The sequence below is a fragment of the Vicia villosa genome, linkage group LG7, assembly GCF_029867415.1.
Source record: "Vicia villosa cultivar HV-30 ecotype Madison, WI linkage group LG7, Vvil1.0, whole genome shotgun sequence".
NCBI classification, from domain to species: Eukaryota; Viridiplantae; Streptophyta; class Magnoliopsida; order Fabales; family Fabaceae; genus Vicia; species Vicia villosa.
In genome coordinates, this window is record NC_081186.1 from 73,365,872 (window position 1) to 73,388,734 (window position 22,863).

Sequence of the window (22,863 nt, forward strand, 5' to 3'; positions counted from 1 at the left end):
CAATACAAACTGTACCATGGAACAATTTTTTAAATAAATTCCATCAATTTTAAAATATTCGAGAAACTATGTCACAAATAGTACCATAGAACAAAATAACTCTTGCCAAAACCTAACTAAAGTAGTATCAAAACACTAGCTAGTCTAAGCAAAGCTAAACAAACTACGATGCTTACAAAAGAAGCAAAAAAATAAATGGCACCGACCTATGATTGCCATTTTTTACCTAACCAAGTTACTTCAAATGGATTCTAAAATAAAATTTGCACAACGTTATTGAATATTCGTAACGTCGTCATCATGAAATGACGTTGAATCTCCAAATATCTGAATAAATATTAAAAAAATATTAGAATATTGTATCGACATTAAAGAAGACAATTGACACATAATTAATTTTTTTTTGTTACATACCTGATTCCATGTATTAACAATCCCAGCTGATACAATGTTCAACATATGTATCATAACATAATAGCCACACTCATAATGGAAAGATTGTCTTTGGCACTACAATTACCATAAATTACAGTAAATAAATAGCATATACAAAATTTATTGATAAACTTTAAATTAGTTATAAAATTGTTAACTTACTTTGAGATTAATGGTCCATGTTGGCTTTCTCTATTTTCTCGAACATTTCAACCTATTATATCCATCTATGGCTCTACGATAATAAAATATATTCAATAAATTTGTCTTCTAAAACATCATAAATTATATGTAAGGAAATAGATTATACTTACGAATCAACAATAAAAACGATGTTTTTATCTGGCTTCAACCACAGCGAACATAGGAAGACTACATTTTGTTTTTTTGGCTCAATAATGAGTAATTGCCAATGATGACTACATTTCGTGGAAAACAAAAATTAAATGAATCAACTTCAAATCTTTCTAATATATGTGATTATCTAACAAATCGTAAGATCCTACTAGATTCACAAATTAAAAACATTTCAAAACACCACAATTGTGTAATTAATAATGTTCTAACTTCTGATCCTCATCTTATACACATGTTTATATCAGCAACTCCGTCAATGTCACGTATCCTGTGACGACTATTAGCTATAATTACTGCCCCAATACATTTTTGATAAAATTGTTGAGCTTCTAGCAACTTTCGATCTCATAGAGAAGTACAAATATCACCCTAAATACTTCTGTCACCATTCCTGAAACCGACCGACATACCGACAATAAGGGAAATACAATACACTAATGGCATCTTTATGCAAGGAAATTAGTTTATTTGTACGCAACTTTTATATCTGATTTTTGGAGGCAGAATATTCCAAATAAGTCTCATCTATCAGGTATGGCTTATTGTTTATTTTAGTAACAAAGAGAAGGGTCTTTTTCAGTTGGGTCTATTATATTCTACTTGATTGGTCATCCATAACATCTTTGATCACTATAAATGGATGACCAACTCAAATATTGTAAATCATTCTTGGTTATGCCTCAAATTGCAAGTGTCTTAAAGATTTTTTAAGAAACTCAAAACTGAAGGCCATAGACTTTGCTAAAACCAAACTGCAAACATATCCCTATTGCCTTTCTGGTTAGAACTTTTATGGACTAAATAAAACATGTGTTTGTTTTCAAAGCTAGCAGTAACAACAAAATTTAACAACACTAACAAATCCAATTTCAGTTCCAACTAACAACCCACTTATCTCCTAATAAAATCCAGCAGAAAGAGAAAACTAATTCAAATTCCTAACATCCCACTTATCTTTCTTGACAAAAATCAGTAGAAAACCAATTCAAAATTAAACTTAAAAGCCAATTCAAGACACTATAAATGGATAAATGAACATAAAGTTATCTTGTTCAAGGTTAAACTTCATTGATTTCCAAGAAAATTCTCAATTTATGAAACAGAAACATAGGAATTCAAACAAACTTCACAGACTCAAAGAAGCAAACTTTCATTAAACCTTTTAAATATCTTCAAAAAAGAAAGCTTCATTAAATATCGCTTGAATGCGACAACAGTATCAACATAGAAATGTCTCAAATGGAAACTAAACCTAAATTAACCTTGAAAAAGACCTAAATATGAATTGACCTTGGAAAATCTGTACATAAAAAGAGGTTAATCAGGAAATCTGAATGTCGACGGAAACTGCAGCTACATATTTGTCGTCGCAGAGAAGGAAAGTGAGAAGGCAATCGATGGTTTGTTTCGCCGAGAGAGAGAGAAAGTGAAAAGGAAACTTGATTACGGTTTCTTTCACCGACGAGAGAAAGAGGAAACGTGTTTAAGGTTTCTTTCCGTCGCCAACTAAGAAATGAAAGGGTTGAGAGAGAAAACGTGTGAGGGTGCTTTTGTGAAAAAAAAGAGAGAAAATTTGTGTTTTCGGGGAGAAGAAAGGGAATAATAGATGCATTGGGCACTTTTGTATCTCACCTATTTATTTTAACTATAAAAAATTCTTTTTAAATCAGATTAACAGATTTAAATATTATTCACTTTAATAGGCAACCCGTGTCCTAGTTTTTTCAAGTTTTTAAATCAAGTGGAAAGCATACGATTTAAATTGTGTTTTTTGCACTAGTGTGCATTCCAAAACCACACAATTGAACAAGTTTCGCGTATTCGTTTTATTTGTCATCAATGTGTTCTTATGTGTGTGACGTTGAAGGTTCTCGTAACATTGAAAATTATGCTGAATCACATATTTAATATACTAAAAAATAAAAAGTATCTAGCAACACACCAATATTATAAATTATTATAATATAAATTTGAGTTTAATAGTATTACACTGTCTGTAGAAAGAAGTATTACACAAATATCCAATCATAATATTTTAAAACGCCAAATCATATAATTAATTTAAAATTCACAGTCTGACTTGACGGAATATATGATTATCATTAGTTGACAATAGGGGCGTCCACGGTTCGGTTTGTTAGAACAAGATTTATTCTGATCAATATTCTTAGTTTTGATGATAACAAGGATATGAATTTTGTGTGATATAATGTGGTACTCTAATACATTGCAATTTCCCTTTCAGGAAATATATAAAGAGTATGCACAAATCAGCGCTCAGAAGCTTTGTCTCAGAAGGTTCAGCATGCAACATCAGAACATGGTCTGGCAAGACATCAGAAGATGGTCAAGGCAGAATCAGAACATGGGTCTATGGAAGCATCAGAAGAACTTGAGGTTAGAAGTAGAAGCACTGAAGTTCTCATGGTATCACGCTCAGAAGCACTTCAAGGTCAGAAGACAAGAAGATGCTTTGCACCAAGCTGTATGACTCTGATGATATTCTAATATTATATTCAAACATCAGATCAGAAGAAAGTACAAGTGGCAGGCTACGCTGACTGACAAAAGGAACGTTGAAAGCTATTAAAGGCAACGTCAGTAGACACAGCGTGAACAAGGCTCGAGGTAGTTGACAAAAGCGTGAAACATTAAATGCAATGCTGTACGGAACATGCAAAGCATTAAATGCACCCAACGGTCATCTTCTCAAACGCCTATAAATATGAAGTTCTGATGAGAAGCAAGGTTAACAACTCTGAAACAATTCTGTGAATATTAACTTGCTGAAACGCTGTTCAAATCAAAGCTCAGAAACTTCATCTTCATCAAAGCTCACTACATTGCTGTTGTAATATATTAGTGAGAATAAGCTTAAACGTTAAGAGAAATATCACAGTTGTGATTATAGCTTTTTAGAAGCATTTGTAATACTCTGAATTGATTACATTAAGTTGTAAGGAACTAGAGTGATCGTGTTGATCAGAATACTCTAGGAAGTCTTAGAGGTTATCTAAGCAGTTGTAACTAGAGTGATCGTGTTGATCAGGAAACTCTAGAAAGTCTTAGAGGGTATCTAAGCAGTTGTTCCTGGAGTGATCAAGTTGTGATCAGAATACTCTAGAAGACTTAGTCGTGGGCTAAGTGGAAAACCATTGTAATCCGTGCGATTAGTGGATTAAATCCTCAGGTGAGGTAAATCACTCCGTGGGGGTGGACTGGAGTAGTTTAGTTAACAACGAACCAGGATAAAAATAACTGTGCAATTTATTTTTATCGTTCAAGTTTTTAAGACTACACTTATTCAACCCCCCCCCCCTTTCTAAGTGTTTTTCTAAGTGTTTTTGTATCAGTTTTAAGTCAAAAATTCATCTGATCCAGAGATAAATTTATTTGCGGTTTGCTTCGATTTTGGATGATATATTAAAGCATATGATTTAAATTGTGTTTTTTTGCAGTAGTGTGCATTCCAAAACCACACAATTGAACAAGTTTCGTGTATTCGTTTTATTTGTCATCAATGTGTTCTTATGTGTGTGACGTTGAAGGTTCTCGTAACATTGAAAATTATGCTGAATCACATATTTAATATACTAAAAAGTAAAAAGTATCAAGCAACACACCAATACTATAAAATATTATAATATAAATTTGAGTTTAATAGTATTACACTGTCTGTGGAAAGAAGTATTACACAAATATCCCATCATAATATTTTAAAATGCCAAATCATATAATTAATTTAAAATTCACAGTCTGACTTGACGGAATATATGATTATCATTAGTTGACAATAGGGGCGTCCACGGTTCGGTTTGTATCAGTTTTAAGTCAAAAATTCATCTGATCCAGAGATAAATTTATTTGCGGTTTGGTTCGATTTTGGATGATATATTAAAAAAACTTATACGATTCGATCTAATTTAAATCGGTTTAATTTAAATCGATTTTTGAATGTCTAAATTATAAATTATATTTTTATTAATATTATAAAAATATTAATAAATCATAATTATTTTATAAATAATTATAATATGTAAAATATAGTATATTAATAATTAATATTTTGCAAAATGAAAGTTATCGTTTATAGTTGTAATAATAATATAAATAAATAGATTAAAGCGAGTTATTAAATATTATTAAAAACATATTTATCATCTAATTAAAAATTTAAGTCAGATATTATACTAATAAAAATAAATATGTATAAAAATATTATGTGGTTCGGTTCGGTTTAGATCTGTTTTGAAAAATCAAGAATTTTTCTTTACCCACCTCCCTATGGGGGAAACCCCCAGCGAAATCCCAAAACTGCCCCTGCTTCGGAGATGCATCTCCGAAGTTATTATTATTATTTTTTTTGTTTAGTTCGGAAATGAATCTCCGAAAACACCAAAAAAGTGGTGTTTTCGGAGATACATTTCCGAAGTCAAAAAAATTCAAAACCGTGAATATTTTCGGAAGTTCATTTCCGAAACTGTTGCTGCATATACAAATTTCCCTCCTTCACTTTTTCATCATTTTTCTCCAAAAACTTATCAAAACCCTCTCTAAACCCTATCAATCTCCATCAATTTTTCGCCCTAAAAGCAAGTTTCAAACCGTTGATCACGTTAAAGGGGGCATAGAAAGCTACAATTTCAGGTAAACATCTCTCATTTCATCCCCTGTTTCACTACATTGATTCAACAAATTTATGCTGAAAACTGATATGGTTCGGAAGTTCATTTCCGAAATATATTACCTAACAAATTTCGGAAATGAACTTCCGAAATATGCCCTGGCAGTTTAAAAAAAAACAGTTTTGGCCAATTTTGCTAATTTTTGCATTTGCTAGGTATGGTGCATCCGGACAACATTGTGCAAGACGATGGAGTATTAAATCCGGAAATTGTCAACGTTAATAACGATCCGGTTATTGACGCTACTCCTATGATCAATGCGGTCGATGTTAGGCAACATTTTACAAATGATCGGAGCTTCGTTAGTCGAGAACAATTGATTGATTGGGTTCGAAACGAAGCTAGTAAACATGGATTTGGAATTGTCATTTTAAGGTCGGACAATGGAAATAGTAGGCGGAAAGCTTTCGTTGTTTTGAATTGCGAACGTGGTGGTAGTTATGTGCAATCAAACCGTGTGCTAAAACACGAGGACACGGGATCGAGAAAGTGCGGGTGTCCGTTTAAGTTGCGTGCCACTCGGAGGGTTGATGATTTATGGCGGTTAACCGTAATTTGTGGAATGCATAATCATGCCTTGGATGTCAAGTTACACGGGCATCCAATGGCGTGTCGTTTGTCCCGCGAAGAGAGGAATGTGATATCGGATCTAACGATAGTCAAAGTGGCGCCTCGCAACATACTTGCCGATTTGAAGCGTAAGAAACCGGATAGCGTTTCAAATATCAAGCAAGTTTACAATGAACGGCACAATCTCAAGGTTTTAAATATGGGCCCTCGGTCGGAAATGCAACAACTTTTGAAACTTTTAGGCGATAACAATTATGTTTCAAGCTTCCGAACCTCCGAGGACAAAGTTACCGTGCGTGATATTTTTTGGACTCATCCCGAAAGTATCAAATTATTCAACACATTTCCAACCGTTCTTTTGATGGATTCGACGTACAAGACCAACAAGTATAGGCTTCCGCTTCTAGAGATAGTCGGTGTTACCTCGACGAACAAGACTTATTCGGTGGGGTTTGCTTTTTTGGAGTGTGAAAAAGAAGACAACTTTACATGGGCCTTGGGAATTTGCAAGTCTTTGTTAGTTGATCAAGCGGTTATGCCAAACGTCATTGTCACCGACCGGGATAATGCTTTGATGAATGCGGTCGATACCGTCTTCCCGACATCTACCGCTTTACTTTGCCGGTATCACATAACTTGCAACGTGAGAAGCAAGTTGAAACCCGCGGTTGGGACAAAAGATAGGTTGGATGAAAATGGTAAATTTGTCAAAGCCGGTGTTGTGGTTGATAGGATAATGGCGGCATGGAGGGGAATTTTGGATGCATACTCCGAAGAGGATTATACCGAGAAAGTGGTACACTTTAGGTCTTTGTGTGGTTCCATTAGGACATTTTGTCATTACGTCGAATCCACCATTCTTGACAAAGTTAGAGAAAAAGTCGTGTGCGCTTGGACAAATCGGGTTAGACATCTTGGTTGCACCACGACTAACCGAGTTGAATCTGCACATGCGGTCTTCAAGAGGTGGTTGGGTGATAGTAAGGGAGATTTGTGTCGCGGGTGGGACACCGTGAATCAAATGCTTGATAATCAACACAATGAAATTCAAACATCGTTCGGTCGGAGCAAGACGGTCATGGAACACCGGTATAAGGGCCAAATTCTATTCTCCCAATTGATTTACAACATATCTCGAACGGGTTTGAATTTTTTGTTTCATGAAGCTAAGCGGTCGGAGACCACGGGGGCGGATAGTTCTTTATGTGGGTGCACCATTAGAACTACATACGGCCTTCCGTGTGCTTGTATAATTTCAAAAAAGAAGGAGTTGAATTCACCAATACGCATGGATGAGGTAGCCGACCATTGGAAGAAACTTCGTTTTGATGATTTTGACCCGCCGAAAGAAAATGACTCCAAAATCACCATCTCCGACGAGTTGGAAGTGATATTGGAGAAGTTTGCTAAAGCGGACGACACAACAAAAATGCATATAAAAGAACAATTGCGAAAGATCGCATTTCCGGAGACCACCGATTTGAAACCGCCATCTCAACCGGTTAAGACTAAAGGTGCACCGAAAAAGTCCAAAATTACACAAGATGACACATCAACAAAACGATCTCCTTCCTACTTTGAACATGTTGATGCATCGTTACCGGAAATTCATGAGACACCTAAGTCCAAGTGTAGTGGTAACAAAGGTGCCCGTATATCGAAGCCACCTCGCACACCGCCGATAAAAAAATCACCTATTGTCTACATTGATGAGATGCCACTTTTTATGCACAAATATATCGATAACATCGTTGATGTTGGCGGAGACGGCAATTGTGGATATCGGGCCGTTGCGGGTTTGCTCGGTAAAGGGGAAAATAATCACACTTTAGTCCGACGGGAACTTCTTACGGAGTTGACTTCGTATCGGGACATCTACGGCCGACTATATGAAAATCAAGAAAAGTTTGCAAAAATTCATGATTCACTTGTTCCACCACTTACCGGTATCGCTCCGGTCTCGAAGTGGATGTCATTCCCCGATATGGGTCATCTCATAGCAAGTGCATATGATATTGTATGCGTCGATTTGACGAGGTTTGGACTATGTGAGACTTTCTTTCCACTTCATAGTCGACCGCCGTTGGACGCGTCGGGCCGAATCATATGCATCGGGTATCTACGATCGCGGCACTTCGTCCAAGTGTTTTTGAAACCGGGGTGTCCTATACCGGCTACTTGTTGTCAATGGACAGCACATCGTTCAAATGAGGCGGAGACTTGGCCGGATCCTTTTGTTTCAAGAATGGCGGAGTTTGAAGAAATGATGAGCCAAGAGCGCGAGCAAAATAGAGAGCATTCGAAGAACGTGCCTATTTTGGATTTAGGATCCACCGATTGGTTCGGTGAATTTTAGTTTGTTCCGGATCGTTTTTTGTTTGTAACGATCATTTTTTGTATGTATTGTTGTTTATCATGTAAAATCGGACCGATTCAATACATATATAATATAAGTATGTTTTATGTCATCAATGTCTAATTTATGTCTATTTTGATTTCCTTTGGTATTGTTTACACAAAACACTAAGCAATCAACAAAATGCAAAATTTAAGTCTGTTTCTGCATAATTCGGAAATGAACTTCCGAAATATACATGTCTGGAGCCTATTTTCGGAAGTTCATTTCCGAAATGTCCCCTGAGGCAGGATAAGGTTTGTTGGGCCATCAATGCTCCAATAAGTCTATAAATACCACACACTCTTCTTCATCCTCTTCACACCACAAAACACAAATGACACAAACATACCCTCACCTAGCATTCGTCTACTTTGAAACCGGCTACCCGATGCCGTTCCAATTTCGCTTCTCGCGCGACACGCCGTTTGCGGAATTGATACCGTCGCTCAACACGCTTTTACGCTATCCCGAGAATCGAAAGGTTGTCAAGCTCGAGTACCGCTCTCCATCGCTTAACGACGAGGGAGACATTAAGTTCACACCTTTTCAGATCAAGAACGACGAAGACTTAGCGGTTATGTGGACAACGTTCGACCGATTTTCTTCGAAAGGCCCGATCGAGTTGGACGCCAAACTTCAAAGATCGGCGGACGACGTTATCAAAATGTTGACTCATCCCCACCTACCCGTGTTCAACAATATGTAACTTTGATTTTCAGTAATATTATCGTTGTAATATTCACCCGATTAAATAAAGCGAATCGTTGTTATTTTTCATTTTGCTTCTGTCCAGACATAACTTCGGAAGTGCATTTCCGAATTCCATCATGGGGGGTGCGCTCGGAGATGAACTTCCGAAACACCACATTTTCTGAAAATGTAACTTTATTTCGGAGATGCATCTTCGAAATCAATATTTTATATTAAAAAAACACTTTTTCGGAAGTTCATTTCCGAAAACACCTTTTTTGCAAAAAAAAGTACCGTTTCGGAAATGAACTTCCGAAACAAGGGGTAGTCTGGTAAATTCACTAGGGGTGGGCAAGAAGGTTAGGAGGTGGCTAAAGAAATTCTCAAAATCAATCCGAAATCTAATTCGAACCGAACAGTTTTCACAAAATGACATTCAAACACATCTAATATATTCCAATTTCTTTTACGCTTTTCAGATCTTTTGAATCGATTTGCAATTTTTATTTGGATTGGTTTGGATATGAACACCCTTAGTTGACAATATAAAAATAATTTACAAATACAATTTTTTTTATGAATTTTATAAATATTTAATTTTATTTTAATCTAGTATACGTAATTTGTGTCAAAAATAAAATCTAGTATACTTATTTACAAATGTAAATTTAAATATAAGAGTACTTTAACTAGGTTTAACCACAAAGCAATGGCTTTCCTTCCTACTTTTCAGATTGCCGTCAAATAAGCACAATCTCACTAAGCACAATCTCAATCCCTCTAATGGAGAATGCAGCACCCATTGACTGGATCAGCAATTTACCGGATGAATTACTCTGTTACATTCTCTCCTTACTCCCAACCAAACTTGCTTTCTCCACCACCGTTCTCTCCAAGAGATGGACTCCACTCACCAAATTACTCACGGCTCTCCACTTCCACGACGAATCCGTTAAAGACGAAGCCGCCTTCTCCCGTTTCTGTAGCTTCGTCGACACAGTCACTGCCTCTGCTGAACTTATCAAAACATTTCACCTAGACTGTGATTCTATCCATTGGCATGGTCGTTTCAACAACTGGATCCAAACTGCCAAACGCCATCCTCTGGAGAATCTCTACCTATATTTTCCTTTATTTAATTTTTACAACAGAATCACTTTGCCACCAACTACTTTCACCTTTCCAAAGCTTGTGGTTCTCAAATTCAAGTGTTTCTGTTTGGATGGTGATATCTCCGTCGATCTTCCATCGCTTAGGACCCTTCATTTGGATTCTGTTTACTTGAAAAATCATGAGAGTTTCAAAAAGTTTATTTATGGGTGTCCCATTTTGGAAGATTTGAATTTTACGCACGTTTATTATTTCACGCAAGATAAGAGTTCTAGTTCTACCATGAACACAGGAGAGTTTAAATCCTTATCCAAGTTGATCAGAGCCGATATCCTTGACTCTGATGTTCCCGTTACAGCAGTTTATAATGTCCAGATTTTAAAAGTCTGGGTAAGTTATAGATTTTATATGAAATTATAAGGAATCACAATCATGGTTTTATTTCACTGTGATTGCTATGCATATTACGGCTGTTGTGGCATCAATATTTATTTGAAAGATTTTTTAATACATCAAAGTAAATTAATTTTCAGAATTTTGAAATTTTGAAATTTGATAAAAATATTTAAAGAAAAATGAACAAACACGGGTAGCTTTGCATGATTTTAGGAGTAATTACGGTCCAATGTGGTTGTAAAGACTATTGCATCAACAATATTGAGAGCGAGTGCAATTGTGATTGCATCTGCAATTTAAAACCATGATGAGAATCAAACGTGCATGAAGCTGTCACATTGGGCAGTTGGCATAAATTTCATTTTGATATTATATGAAATTATTGTAGGTGACTAGAAAGCTTCCTGAGCAAGTGATCATTCCCAATAACAGAAGGTTTCAAAACTTAATCCACCTTGAACTGTATGTAAGCGCCTCAGATTACTGTGAAGATCTGATGGACCTGCTCCAGAATTGCCCCAAACTTCAAAGGCTCACTATTGCTGAGGTTATTTTTTTGTCTTGTTTATGTTCCTTCTTTTTTATCTTTTGGGTGTTGTTTCTCAAATCTTATTTTGCTATATTTTTTGCAGCTGCTAGACCAAGATTTATTCAAAAACTGGAAATACCCAAATACGGTTCCTAATTGTATTTCTTATCATCTCCGATCATGTACTTTAAGATTTGGCGAATTCGAAGTTGACACTCGATTAGCAACATATATTTTAAAATATGCGCCACTTTTAGAGGTCCTGAAAATCACCATGTTTGATGTGTTACAACTCCGAGGTGCTTTAGAAGAATTAATCTCGTGTCCAAGAATTTCTTCTAAGTGTAATATTAATATTTCAATTGGTTTTGGTTATTAGAATGGTGGGGCATATTTCCTCAATTTTTTTAACCCTTATCTTTGTCAAGTTTATAATGTCCATTGCAAACTATATTATAATCTAACTTGAGGGTGAATGGCCATTGCAAACTGTATTTTAGCTTTTTACTGGCGATTAAGAATTTACTTTGATTTTCAACGTTGTGATCAAACAATTGTTGTGGAGGAAGGCTAACAGAAACGTGTCATAACATTCATGTCATGTGTGAGTAATGAAGAACTGTTATTAGTAAAGGTGTTTTAATAGATTCATATGTTTTATTCAAAAAGACTTATTTTAAGAATCTCCAAGAAATGGACTTGTTAGTTTAGCATGTGTATTTGGCATTTACAAAATGCTAACTACAACACTTTATAATCAAAACATTGAAAATAACGAGCATTTGTGATGTTTTGTTAAGATTAATGGTTTTTGTTTGTCCAGTTGTGGATTGAAGCAGCTCAAGGCTACGTATATATGCTACTTAGACTGTGTTTTCTAAACATTCAAGACATGTAGTTTTATTTTATGGAATATTATTATGACTAGAAATGTAGTAGAGCTTGTGAGGTGGTAAATTCATGTTTGGGGAGACACGACTTGACTGTGTTTCTGTGTTTCACCACTGCATATGTTGACTCTACGGTAAAAAAGTATAACTCTTCATAATCAGTTGATTCTATGATAAAAAAGTGAAATAATTGCAGAGTCAACAGAAAAAATAATTAGAACAAAAATTGGATTGCAGATACAGTGAACAAAAGATACTTGCAGTGCATCATGGAATATCGCTAAACTGTTTTGTTATTTTCTCACTACTTTGATGTTTTAGTAGACTAAAGTGTAATTTATCCAAACTCTCAAAAATAAAATAAATATGCTATTGCATCCATCCAATTTCATATTATTTTTTTGGAATATCCTTCTTTGCAAATAGTTTTATAAAATGATGTATTAAATTATTCTCCTTAAGATTCATATTATTTTCTGGGAATATCCTTCTTTGCAAATAGTTTGATACAATGATGTATTAAATTATTCTCCTTAAGATTCACAGTTCTTGCAAGTGTCCAAATGACCATACCTTCATCGGCCTGATATTAGTTTTTGTCATCACCGACATACGCAAGTACATTGTATTTCTGAGATAACCCGTCAGCTGACAAGGAAATCGACACTTCCAACGACGAAATGTCTGTCTAAAAATATTGAGGATATATAATTTGTTATGTTTGTTATATTTTTTTATGAAAAAATGAAGATAATCTATTCGAGAAAGGGATGACAGAAATAACAATATGTTAATTCAAGTGCAATTAGCAAGATTAGAGATAAATCAATACCAAAAACATTCAATCAAAAGAACTGAAATTATATAATGACAATCAATCTAGTGACAATCAACTTAATAGAAGAGTACCACGTCCATAGGACCAGAGGGAGAGTGATATAAGCCCAAATAATAATCAAATATATATAGTGCAAAGCACATGCTGCATAGAGTTTTTATTTCACACTAATCAAATATAGTGCAAAGCACTAGCTGCATAGAGTTTTTATTTTACACTATCCTGCATCTGTGAAATGGGAGTGGTTTGGTCGACAGAGGAAGAAATTGAGGAAGAAATAGGCGGTGGGGTATTGATGCAAAGTGAATCAACTTTATCTCTGCAATTAGCAAGATGGGAGATAAATCAATACGAAAAACATTATGCGGAACGACAACAACAACACCTTCGTTTGCAATAGAAACGTGAATCTCCAACGATTTCGCAACCATGAAAACCTGCAAAATCAAAATGAGAAGGTAGAAGGTTAAAAATGCTGATCTAAAAAAGAGACTGAGTTGTAATACTTTTTAGTTAATAGACTAAAAGGAAACATTTAAATTAAGAGATTAAAACATATTAAACCTATATTTATTTTTTCATTTCATTCATATAAGTAATAAAAAATAATTTTATAAATCTTTCCTAATTTCTCTTTTTTCATAAAATATATATATATATATATATATATATATATATATATATATATATATAGAGGAGGGATCAAATTACACCCGAAGAGTTACACCACGAGTTACACTCATTCAATAACTACATTTTGAATTAATATTTTTTAAATTCAACCGTTGGATTGAACTATAATATCATATAGATCATACCTATAAAGTTTGAGCTTAATCTATAATGATTTACTATGTCATTGAATTACATCAAAATTAACGTTATATGAAAGCTCATTTTGACGTTAATCTTTGGATATCTTGATCGTATAACAAATCATTATAGATTAAGCTCAAACTTTATAGGTATGATCTATATGATATTATGTTTCAATCCAACGGTTGAATTTAAAAAATATTAATTCGAAATGTAGTTATTGAACGAGTGTAACTCGTGGTGTAACTCTTATGGTGTAATTTGATCCCTCCTCATATATATATATATATATATATATATCTTTTAATATATGTTAAAAAAGAAAAACAATACACAATATGAAAATGAAGGAGTAATATGTTTCCAAATCATAGTATATACTTAATTACAAATGTAGCTAGCTAGGTTTAACCAAAGAGCAATTGCTTTCCTTCCTAATTTTCAGATTGCCGTCAAATCTTTCTCACTAAGCAGCAACGCATCACAATCTCAACCCCTCTAATGGAGAATGCAGCACCCATTGATAGTATCAGCAACTTACCAGATGAGTTACTCTGTAACATTCTCTCCTTACTCCCAACCAAACTTGCTTTCTCCACCACCGTTCTCTCCAAGAGATTGACCCCACTCAGCAAATTACTCACGGCTCTCCACTTCCACGACAAATCCGTTAAAGACGAAGCCGCCTTCCTCCGTTTCTGTAGCTTCGTCGACACAGTCACTGTCTGTCTCTGCAGAACTTATCAAAACGTTTCACCTCAATTGTGATTCTATCCATTGGCAGCTAGATGGCTGTTCGGACAACATCAACAACTGGATCCAAACTGCCAAACGGCATCCTTTGGAGAATCTCCACCTCCATTCTAGTATAGGTTATTTGAACGAGACAATCACATTGCCACCAACTATTTTCACCTTTTCAAAGTTTGTGGTTCTTCTCTTTTTCTTTCTTAAGGTATGGACAATCCAGTTTGTAGTGACCGGCTTTCCCACAATTGAAGCAAAGGCCTTTGATTTTTCCTTTGTTGTCGTCATCTTGTTTGAACTTGTTTGATTGCTTTCTATAGTTGATCAAGCCTTTATCAGAATGTTTTGCTCCATTTTTCTTTAGATATTTGTTGTATCCTCGCACAAACAGTCTCATTTCCTCATCATCGGAGTCTTCGTCATCACTTGTATCACTATCCTTTGGCTCTTGTCTTGAGGTCTTGGAGCTTGAAGCTTTTAGAGCTATTGACTTCTTCTCTACCTCTTTCTCCATGTTCTTTTCTTTCTTTGCCCTTTTCTCATGCATGTCAAGGCATTTAAGATGTTGTTCATGTTCCTCTAGTTTACCAAAGAGAGTGGTAATGTCTAAGGTGTTTAGATCATTTGCTTCCTTTATTGCTGTAACCTTGGGTTGCCATTCCCTGTTCAAGCATCTTAAGATTTTGTTAGTAGCAACTGCATTGGAAACAGGTCTATCAAGAGAGTTTAACTGATTTTTCAGGTGAACGAATCTCTTCTGCATGTTTTCGATGGATTCACCATCTTCCATGTGGAAGAGTTCGAACTCTTGAGTTAACGTATTGATCATAGCTAGTTTGACATCATCCGTTCCCTCGTGGGCAACTTGCAATGTGTCGCACATAGCTTTAGCTGATCTACAATGGGAAACGCGATAGTATTCATCAACTCCTAGAGCTGAGATTAGAATGTTTCTCGCTTTCCAATCGTATGCATATCTCTTTTCATCTTCAGCATCCCAAGTATTTTCTGGTTTTGGAACAACTGCATCAGCTGCATTTGTCATGGTGATCTGAAAGGGACCATTGACAATAGCTGTCCAGATGTTCCTATCAATTGCATTGATGTGGACACACATACAATCCTTCCAATAGCCATAGTTTTCACCGTTGAAAACTGGAGCCCTATTGTGAGCCCCTTTAGGTCCGGAAGCCATCTTTCCAATAAGTGTTTCACGTAGCACGGAATAAACCAGAGCTCTTGATGCCACTTGTTAGACGCTGGCCTTAGGATCTAGAGGGGGGTGAATAGATCGTTCACAGTTTTACGGAGTTAAACGACTTTTCAGCGGAAGTGATTCTGAATCGACTCGCGTCTATTCCGAACCACTATCGAAACGATTGTATATGTGTTTAAAAAACCAGTCAAAAACTTGAGGTAAGTGATAAGAGTATACGTTGCAGAATCAAAGCGTTGCTCTTATTGAAAATCAGATTAACTTCTTGTATGATGGACAATGTTTGCAATGCAGTAAAAGTGATAGAAACAAATATACAAACACTTGGTGATAATGATCAAATTGACGGTGATTCAATATGTGATGGATTGTGATGTTTATATAAGTTCTTAATTCACAATCTTAACACTCGAATCGTTGATCAATTTGCTATTATAACCAAATATGAACAGAACGTAAATGAAAAAGTAAAAGCGACAAGAACACGATATTTGTTTAGGCAGTTCGTCGATCGTCCTCGCTACGACTACGTCTGCCCCCAATTCCAAACTGAAATTGGGTAATCTTTCATTAATGTTGAAAGTAGTATATACAAAGAAGATAACAAAGCGATAAACCATAAACCAATTATGTCGATCCTTTGAATCTTCTTCCCCCTTAATCTTGAGTCAGATCAAGGTTATCCAAGAGCTTCACTTTGATCCCTTTCTGCAGTGTCTTCAATTCCTTCGAACCCTTGTTCTTCAATCTTCACACTCAGCCGGATCCTCGATGAAACCTCTTGATAAAAACCCCCAAGAAACACCTATCTTGGAGGACAAAACCCGCAGATTTTATTCACCAAAAACCCCACAAATCTTCACCCACTAGGAATCTTCAATTCCGTTCCATGGACGTTATCGAGCTCGATCACTAACCCTCAACGCAAGAATGATTATGTGTAATTGCGTTGGAGATGACGAAGAACGAAGATGAGAAGCCTTTGTGTATCTTTCAGTCGTTGGTGTTGCATTGAATAATTGAACCTTTGATAATATATATGATAGCTTAACAGTTGGAGATGAGAGAAACATAATTTTTGGCATTCTTGATCAGTTAGGTCGACCTCTTGTAGTGCTTAGGTCGACCTAGCAGAGCTTGCAGAATTTTGCTCCCAGTTAGGTCGACCTGTTTAAGGAGTAGGTCGACCAGAATCCTCTTCAGATGCATTCTGAGGACATTTTCTCAGATTAGGTCGACCTAGTTGTTGTGTAGGTCGACCTAGCAGACTGATATGTGAATTTCTTCACTTTAGGTCGACTTGGATGATGTGTGAGTCGACCTAGCAGAGGTATATGGATTTTTCTCCATTTTAGGTCGACCTGGGTTGACAGTAGGTCGACCTAACTGCTGCTTTTCTGCATTCTTCTTGTTCTGCTTGTGTTGAGTCAACCTATAAGCATAATAGGTCAACCTGTTCTGTCATGAGTGATCAATGCTTGCTTTTCTTTGAGTTTTGTGCTCCCGCTTTGTTGTTTGAATGCTTATTGAGTTTGCCATGAATCAAAAACATCTTTGAGTGTAATCTTGTATTCACATAAACAATGCAAATGTATGCATGCGACAACAACCACAACGTCATAACAACAACAACGAAACAACAACAACAACGTAAACAACAACTTGAACATGCAACAGATGCATCAACTTAATCCAACATTGGTCATACGACCTACAACTTAAACATGCCCACAAGTCGGGACAATAACAACGCTGAACAACATAATCAATTTTCAACTTATTCAACATTGGCCATAGGCCTACAACATCGTCAACGTAATCAACGACAATTCAACAGCGACGTATAACAACAACATTTCAACATAGTAATAACAACTTGTTCAACAACGACAACATATTCCCAACAACTTACTAACAACATATTCAACTATATCATGTTCAATAATAACATACTAGAAACAACATAACAACAACAACTCGACACAACGCTTACTCATACCGACTATTATTATAGGTCTTATTTATACTACTTAATAGCAACATATACTACATTCTACTCAACAACTTATACTTAATTGTCCACCAACTTACATCATCGGTCCTTATACTACTACCAAATTATTCCTACCAAGGTTGTAACAACTCTGCAGCTATCAACTTAATATTCGCTATCAACATCTACCACTAAGGCACCAACAACTTAATTATTATTATTTGTTAATTATCAACAACTCCGTTACTTGAATTACCGCTACATAAGCCATCATTATTGCTACAGTTACTTTTATCGCATTATAATTAGGCTACCGATTCAGCCTGCTACTTTATACTTCTACCATTGCTCCTTCGTGTTATTTTCCACTTTCTGCAACTTATACCACATGCCAACTATTTCTAATAATAAGCATTACTACCAATTCATTTGATTGAATTTCTACAACTTAATTCAAGAACACAACATTTATAACAGCAACATAACAATTTTCCACCACTAAAACACAATACAACAGCAACCTACAAATCATCCCCAAATCAACACGAAGCAACCAATTATGAATAACAACCAAGGACTCAGAATCAACCACATAATCAAACACCGACACTGAGGCAAATTCATAAACCCCATCCCACATACGTGTTCATCATAACCCCGGTTATAGAGTAAGAACCCCACCCTTACCTTTGGATTGGAGATTCCTCTACTCTCCCGGTTGCCATAGCTTATGCCGCCGCTTCCAACTTTTCTCCGAAAATCTTTTCTAACAACGTGCAGAGACGCACCAAAAACCTGTTCGGAAATCGTTTTGTCAGATGGACTTAAAATCATCAAAACGAAAATCGCTCTGGTCAGAAGTTACCTCTACGAGTCTGGAACACTGTGTCCAAGAATCGCGACGATCCAACGGTTGGATCGGGAGAAACGTTTGTTTTGCTAAGGTGTCTCACCACAGAAACTTGCTGCGAAAATTGGACTTCCCCTGGCTTTTCTCTTCCGCCATTGCTCTCTTCTTCACCTCTCCTCCAAACCCTTATTTTCTTCGTACAGTACAACAAAAACCTATTTCTTTTCTTTTTCTTTATTTTCCAAATAATCCAAATAACTCCTATAACTCTTATTGGGCCAATCATTCACACTTCCTCATTGCTATTTACCACACACTAATCCAACCCAATTCACTTAAATCAATTAGTCCAATAAATAAATCATATTATTCTTACTATTATCCTCCCATTAAACCGACTAAATAAATCCGACTTAAACTTAATATCTTCGATCAGCATAAGAATCCAATTTCAGCTAAATCCAATAAATAATTCCTTCCATAATTTAATTAACTAATTAATTAAATTCGGGGCGTTACACCCACCGCTTGGAAAGGAGGGTGGTAGAGAAAGCTTGTTTGATTGGGAGAAAGGAGAGAATGTGGCATAGAATTTCGTTGGATAAATCGCTGATTCTGTCTACGGTTGTTGTGTCCTCTGACTGTGACATCATTTTTTGGAGGAAGACGGTGGTGAAGGGTTTGGGAAAGCGTTGTGCCCTCGGGCTGAACAGAAGTGGTGGTACTATTTGTGATTTTTTTTTTGGTTATATTGTTGTATGATTTTTTTATAATGATATTTTTCAAAATACTTTTACTTTAATATTTTAGGTACTATCGAATTGACCACAATATCTTCGTGTTTATGTAAATGTATTTTCGAAAATATATTTTTTTTTAAAAATTAGTTTTTTTGTATGGAAGCTTTAAACAAAGTGAAAATTGAGATTAGTAATTGGGAAAAAATTTACACGTGTACTACCCCTTTTCTTTATGAATTTTATAAATACTTATTTAATCTAGTATACTTAATTTGTGTAAAAAAAAAACTTGTATACTTATTTACAAAATTACAAATGTAAATTTAATATAATATTACTCTAACTAGGTTTAACCACAAAGCAATGGCTTTCCTTCCTACTTTTTAGATTGCCGTCAAATATATAATATTACCAAATTGTGCTGGGAAATTTCTCACTAAGCACAATCTCAATCCCTCTAATGGAGAATGCAGCACCCATTGACTGGATCAGCAATTTACCGGATGAATTACTCTGTTACATTCTCTCCTTACTCCCAACCAAACTTGCTTTCTCCACCACCGTTCTCTCCAAGAGGTGGACCCCACTCACCAAATTACTCACGGCTCTCCACTTCCACGATGAATCCGTTAAAGACGAAGACGCCTTCTTCCGTTTCTGTAGCTTCGTCGACACAGTCACTGCCTCTGCAGAACTTATCAAAACGTTTCACCTCAACTGTGAATCTAGATGTTGGGGGAGAGGTAGACATTACAGCATTAGAGGCACCTTCCTCCGCTGGATCCAAACTTTAAAACAGCATCCTCTAGAGAATCTCCACCTATATTCTACTATTGTTAATTTCAGTCAGACCATCATCTTGCCATCAAAGATTTTCACCTTTTCAACGCTTGTGGTTCTCAAACTGACGAAATTCCGTTTGGATGGTAATATCTCCGTCGATCTTCCATCGCTTAAGACCCTTCATTTGAATGATGTTTATTTCAAAAATCATGAGAATTTCAAAAAGTTTATTCATGGGTGTCCCATTTTGGAAGATTTGAATATTACTCACGTTTGTTATATCACGCAAGATAAGAGTTCTACCATGAATACAGGAGAGTTTAAATCCTTATCCAAGTTGATCAGAGCCAATATCCTTGACTCTGATGTTCCCGTTACAGCAGTTTATAATGTCCAGATTTTAAAACTCTGGGTAAGTTATAGATCTTATATGAAATTATAAGGAATCATAGTCATGGTTTTAAATTCCTGGCACACTAATGTGAATGTGTTGCGGGCCGGGTGTTGCAATTACCGTCATGTTAAGATTTTTTATTACATCACAAGTAAATTAATTTTCAGAATTTTGAAATTTTGAGTTTTGATAAAAATATTTAATTACAACCACATTGCACTCCCTCTCAATATTGTTGATGCAATAGTCTTTACAACCACATTGGACCGCAATTACTTGTAAAATCATGATGAGAATCAAACATGCATGAAGCTGTCATATTGGGCAGTTGACATTAAATTTCATTTTGATATTATATGAAATTATTGTAGGTGAATAGAAAGCTTCCCGAGCAAGTGATTATTCCCAATAACAGAAGCTTTCAAAACTTAATCCACCTTGAACTGTTTACAATCGCCTCAGAATACTGTGAAGATCTGATGGGCCTGTTCCAGAATTGCCCCAAACTTCAAAGTCTCACTATTGCTGTGGTTATTTTCTGTTTTGTCTTTGTATGTTCCTTCTTTTTTTCCTTTTGGTGTTGTTTCACAAATCTTATTTTGTTATATGTTTTGCAGTTGCTAGACAAAGATTTATTCAAAAACTGGAAATACCCAATTACGGTTCCTAATTGTATTTCTTCTCATCTCCGATCATGTACTTTAAGGTTTGACGCCTTTGAAGTTGACCTTCGATTAGCAACATATATTTTAAAATATGCGCCACTTTTAGAAGTCCTGAAATTCACCATGTTTGATGCATTACAACTCCGAGGTGCTTTAGAAGAATTAATCTCGTGTCCAAGAATTTCTTCTCGGTGTAATATTAATATTTCAATTGGTTTTGGTTATTAGAATGGTGGGGCATATTTCCTCAACTTTTTTTAACCCTTATCTTTTTAAGTTTATAATGTCCATTGCAAACTATATTAATAATCTAACTTGAGGGTGAATGGCCATTGCAAACTATGTTTTAGTTTTTTTACTGGTGATTAAGAATTTACTTTGATTTTTAACGTTGTGATCAAACACTTGTTGTGGAGAACTGTTATTAGTAAAGGTGTTTTAATTGCGATTTATTGTTGATGTTTATGATGAAAATGTGACAGCCTATATTTACTATCAATAGTATTGTACTCTGATTTTTTATTATTATTCAACGATTGGGGTGTTACATTCTCCCTGGGAATCACATGTTGAATAAACTCACGAAGTTCTTGCTACAGAAAACCAGAACCGGCGGTGCTGTCTTGGAAGAGCACTACTGCGTTCCACTCCCAGCCAACACCGGAGTGAGAACCAGATGCTGCAAGAGATAGAATCGTCACGCGAAATGGCGAAAAGCTCAGGGAACGCTTGCATCAGCGGCTGATTACCGGCCCAGCAGCTGTACCAGAAAGGGGGTTGTGATTTTACATCTTAGTAACATTGAATTTTCAAAAGGAGAAGAGATTAACACATCAATACGTAATGACGGAAAATAATTAGTTTCATCTACAAACCGCGACTGACTTTTTCATATAGACTTTTAAATTTTTAGTTTTTGGGACAAAATTGTTAATATATTAAATAATATAAAAAAATTATTGTTAGTTTAAAAACTAAATTAATTAATGCTATTATTGTAATGGAAAAAGGAATCATTTTTAATTCATATTTTTAGTAATATTTATTTTCTCAACACTTTTGAAAATCTAAAACTTAAAATTAATTTATCAATGAATCAAAAGTAAAATATTAATCACGATTTAGACAACCTTTAGAGATTTTCAACTCTTCAATTTTTTCTATATATAAAAAGAAAAGAAAAATTAAATCTTGATCATTTTATACCATAGAGTCATTACTTCTTTTTTTTTTTAATTTATCACTATTTTTTATAATAATTGATACATTTGTATTCGGAAAAAAAATTACGGGACAAATATTTATCGTTGATAAATATTTTTAAAATAGAGTGAAATCGATCAACAAAATTTAGGCAGGATAAATAAATAATTTAATTAAGGTGAAGATTAGTAAGGCGGATGTTGTTTGGCTTGCCACTTCTTGATCGTAATGGTTGTTAAGGATTTGAAGTATAAAGATGTTGGCTTGGAATTGGTCTTTTGTGACAAAATCACTAGTCCCAATTATTCCTTCTATGAGTTTTATAAAAATCCTATTAATCTAAATACAACAAATAGTAATTTTTTTTTACCAATTAGATAAACAAGTTTATACTACTATACAGGAAAATATATGAGAAACGTGTATGATTGATTCAAATACGATACATATGTGGTTTGCTTCAATTAGAGTTATTTTTTGTAATTAATGTAATGATTTTAAACTTATACATCTTATTAATATACTTTTTACAACTCATTATAACTTATTTAACTACTA

The 22,863-nt window shown here is 35.2% G+C and overlaps 2 protein-coding genes across 2 annotated transcripts; both read left to right on the forward strand.

Moving 5' to 3' along the window:
* The first annotated feature begins 9,907 nt into the window (after nt 1–9,907).
* On the forward strand, nt 9,908–14,482 carry LOC131619335 (putative FBD-associated F-box protein At3g50710). Its single transcript, XM_058890442.1, has 4 exons — nt 9,908–10,635; nt 11,030–11,188; nt 11,274–11,328; nt 14,160–14,482. Exons 1-4 carry the CDS (start codon nt 9,919–9,921, stop codon nt 14,480–14,482), a joined length of 1,254 nt encoding a protein of 417 aa, XP_058746425.1. The 5' UTR covers nt 9,908–9,918.
* Nucleotides 14,483–19,684: 5,202 nt separating this feature from the next.
* LOC131619336 (putative FBD-associated F-box protein At3g50710) lies at nt 19,685–21,330 on the forward strand. The gene is made up of 3 exons (XM_058890443.1): nt 19,685–20,455; nt 20,809–20,967; nt 21,055–21,330. The coding sequence occupies exons 1-3, from the start codon at nt 19,721–19,723 to the stop codon at nt 21,328–21,330; spliced, it is 1,170 nt and encodes a 389-aa protein (XP_058746426.1). The 5' UTR covers nt 19,685–19,720.
* The last annotated feature ends 1,533 nt before the right edge of the window (nt 21,331–22,863 follow it).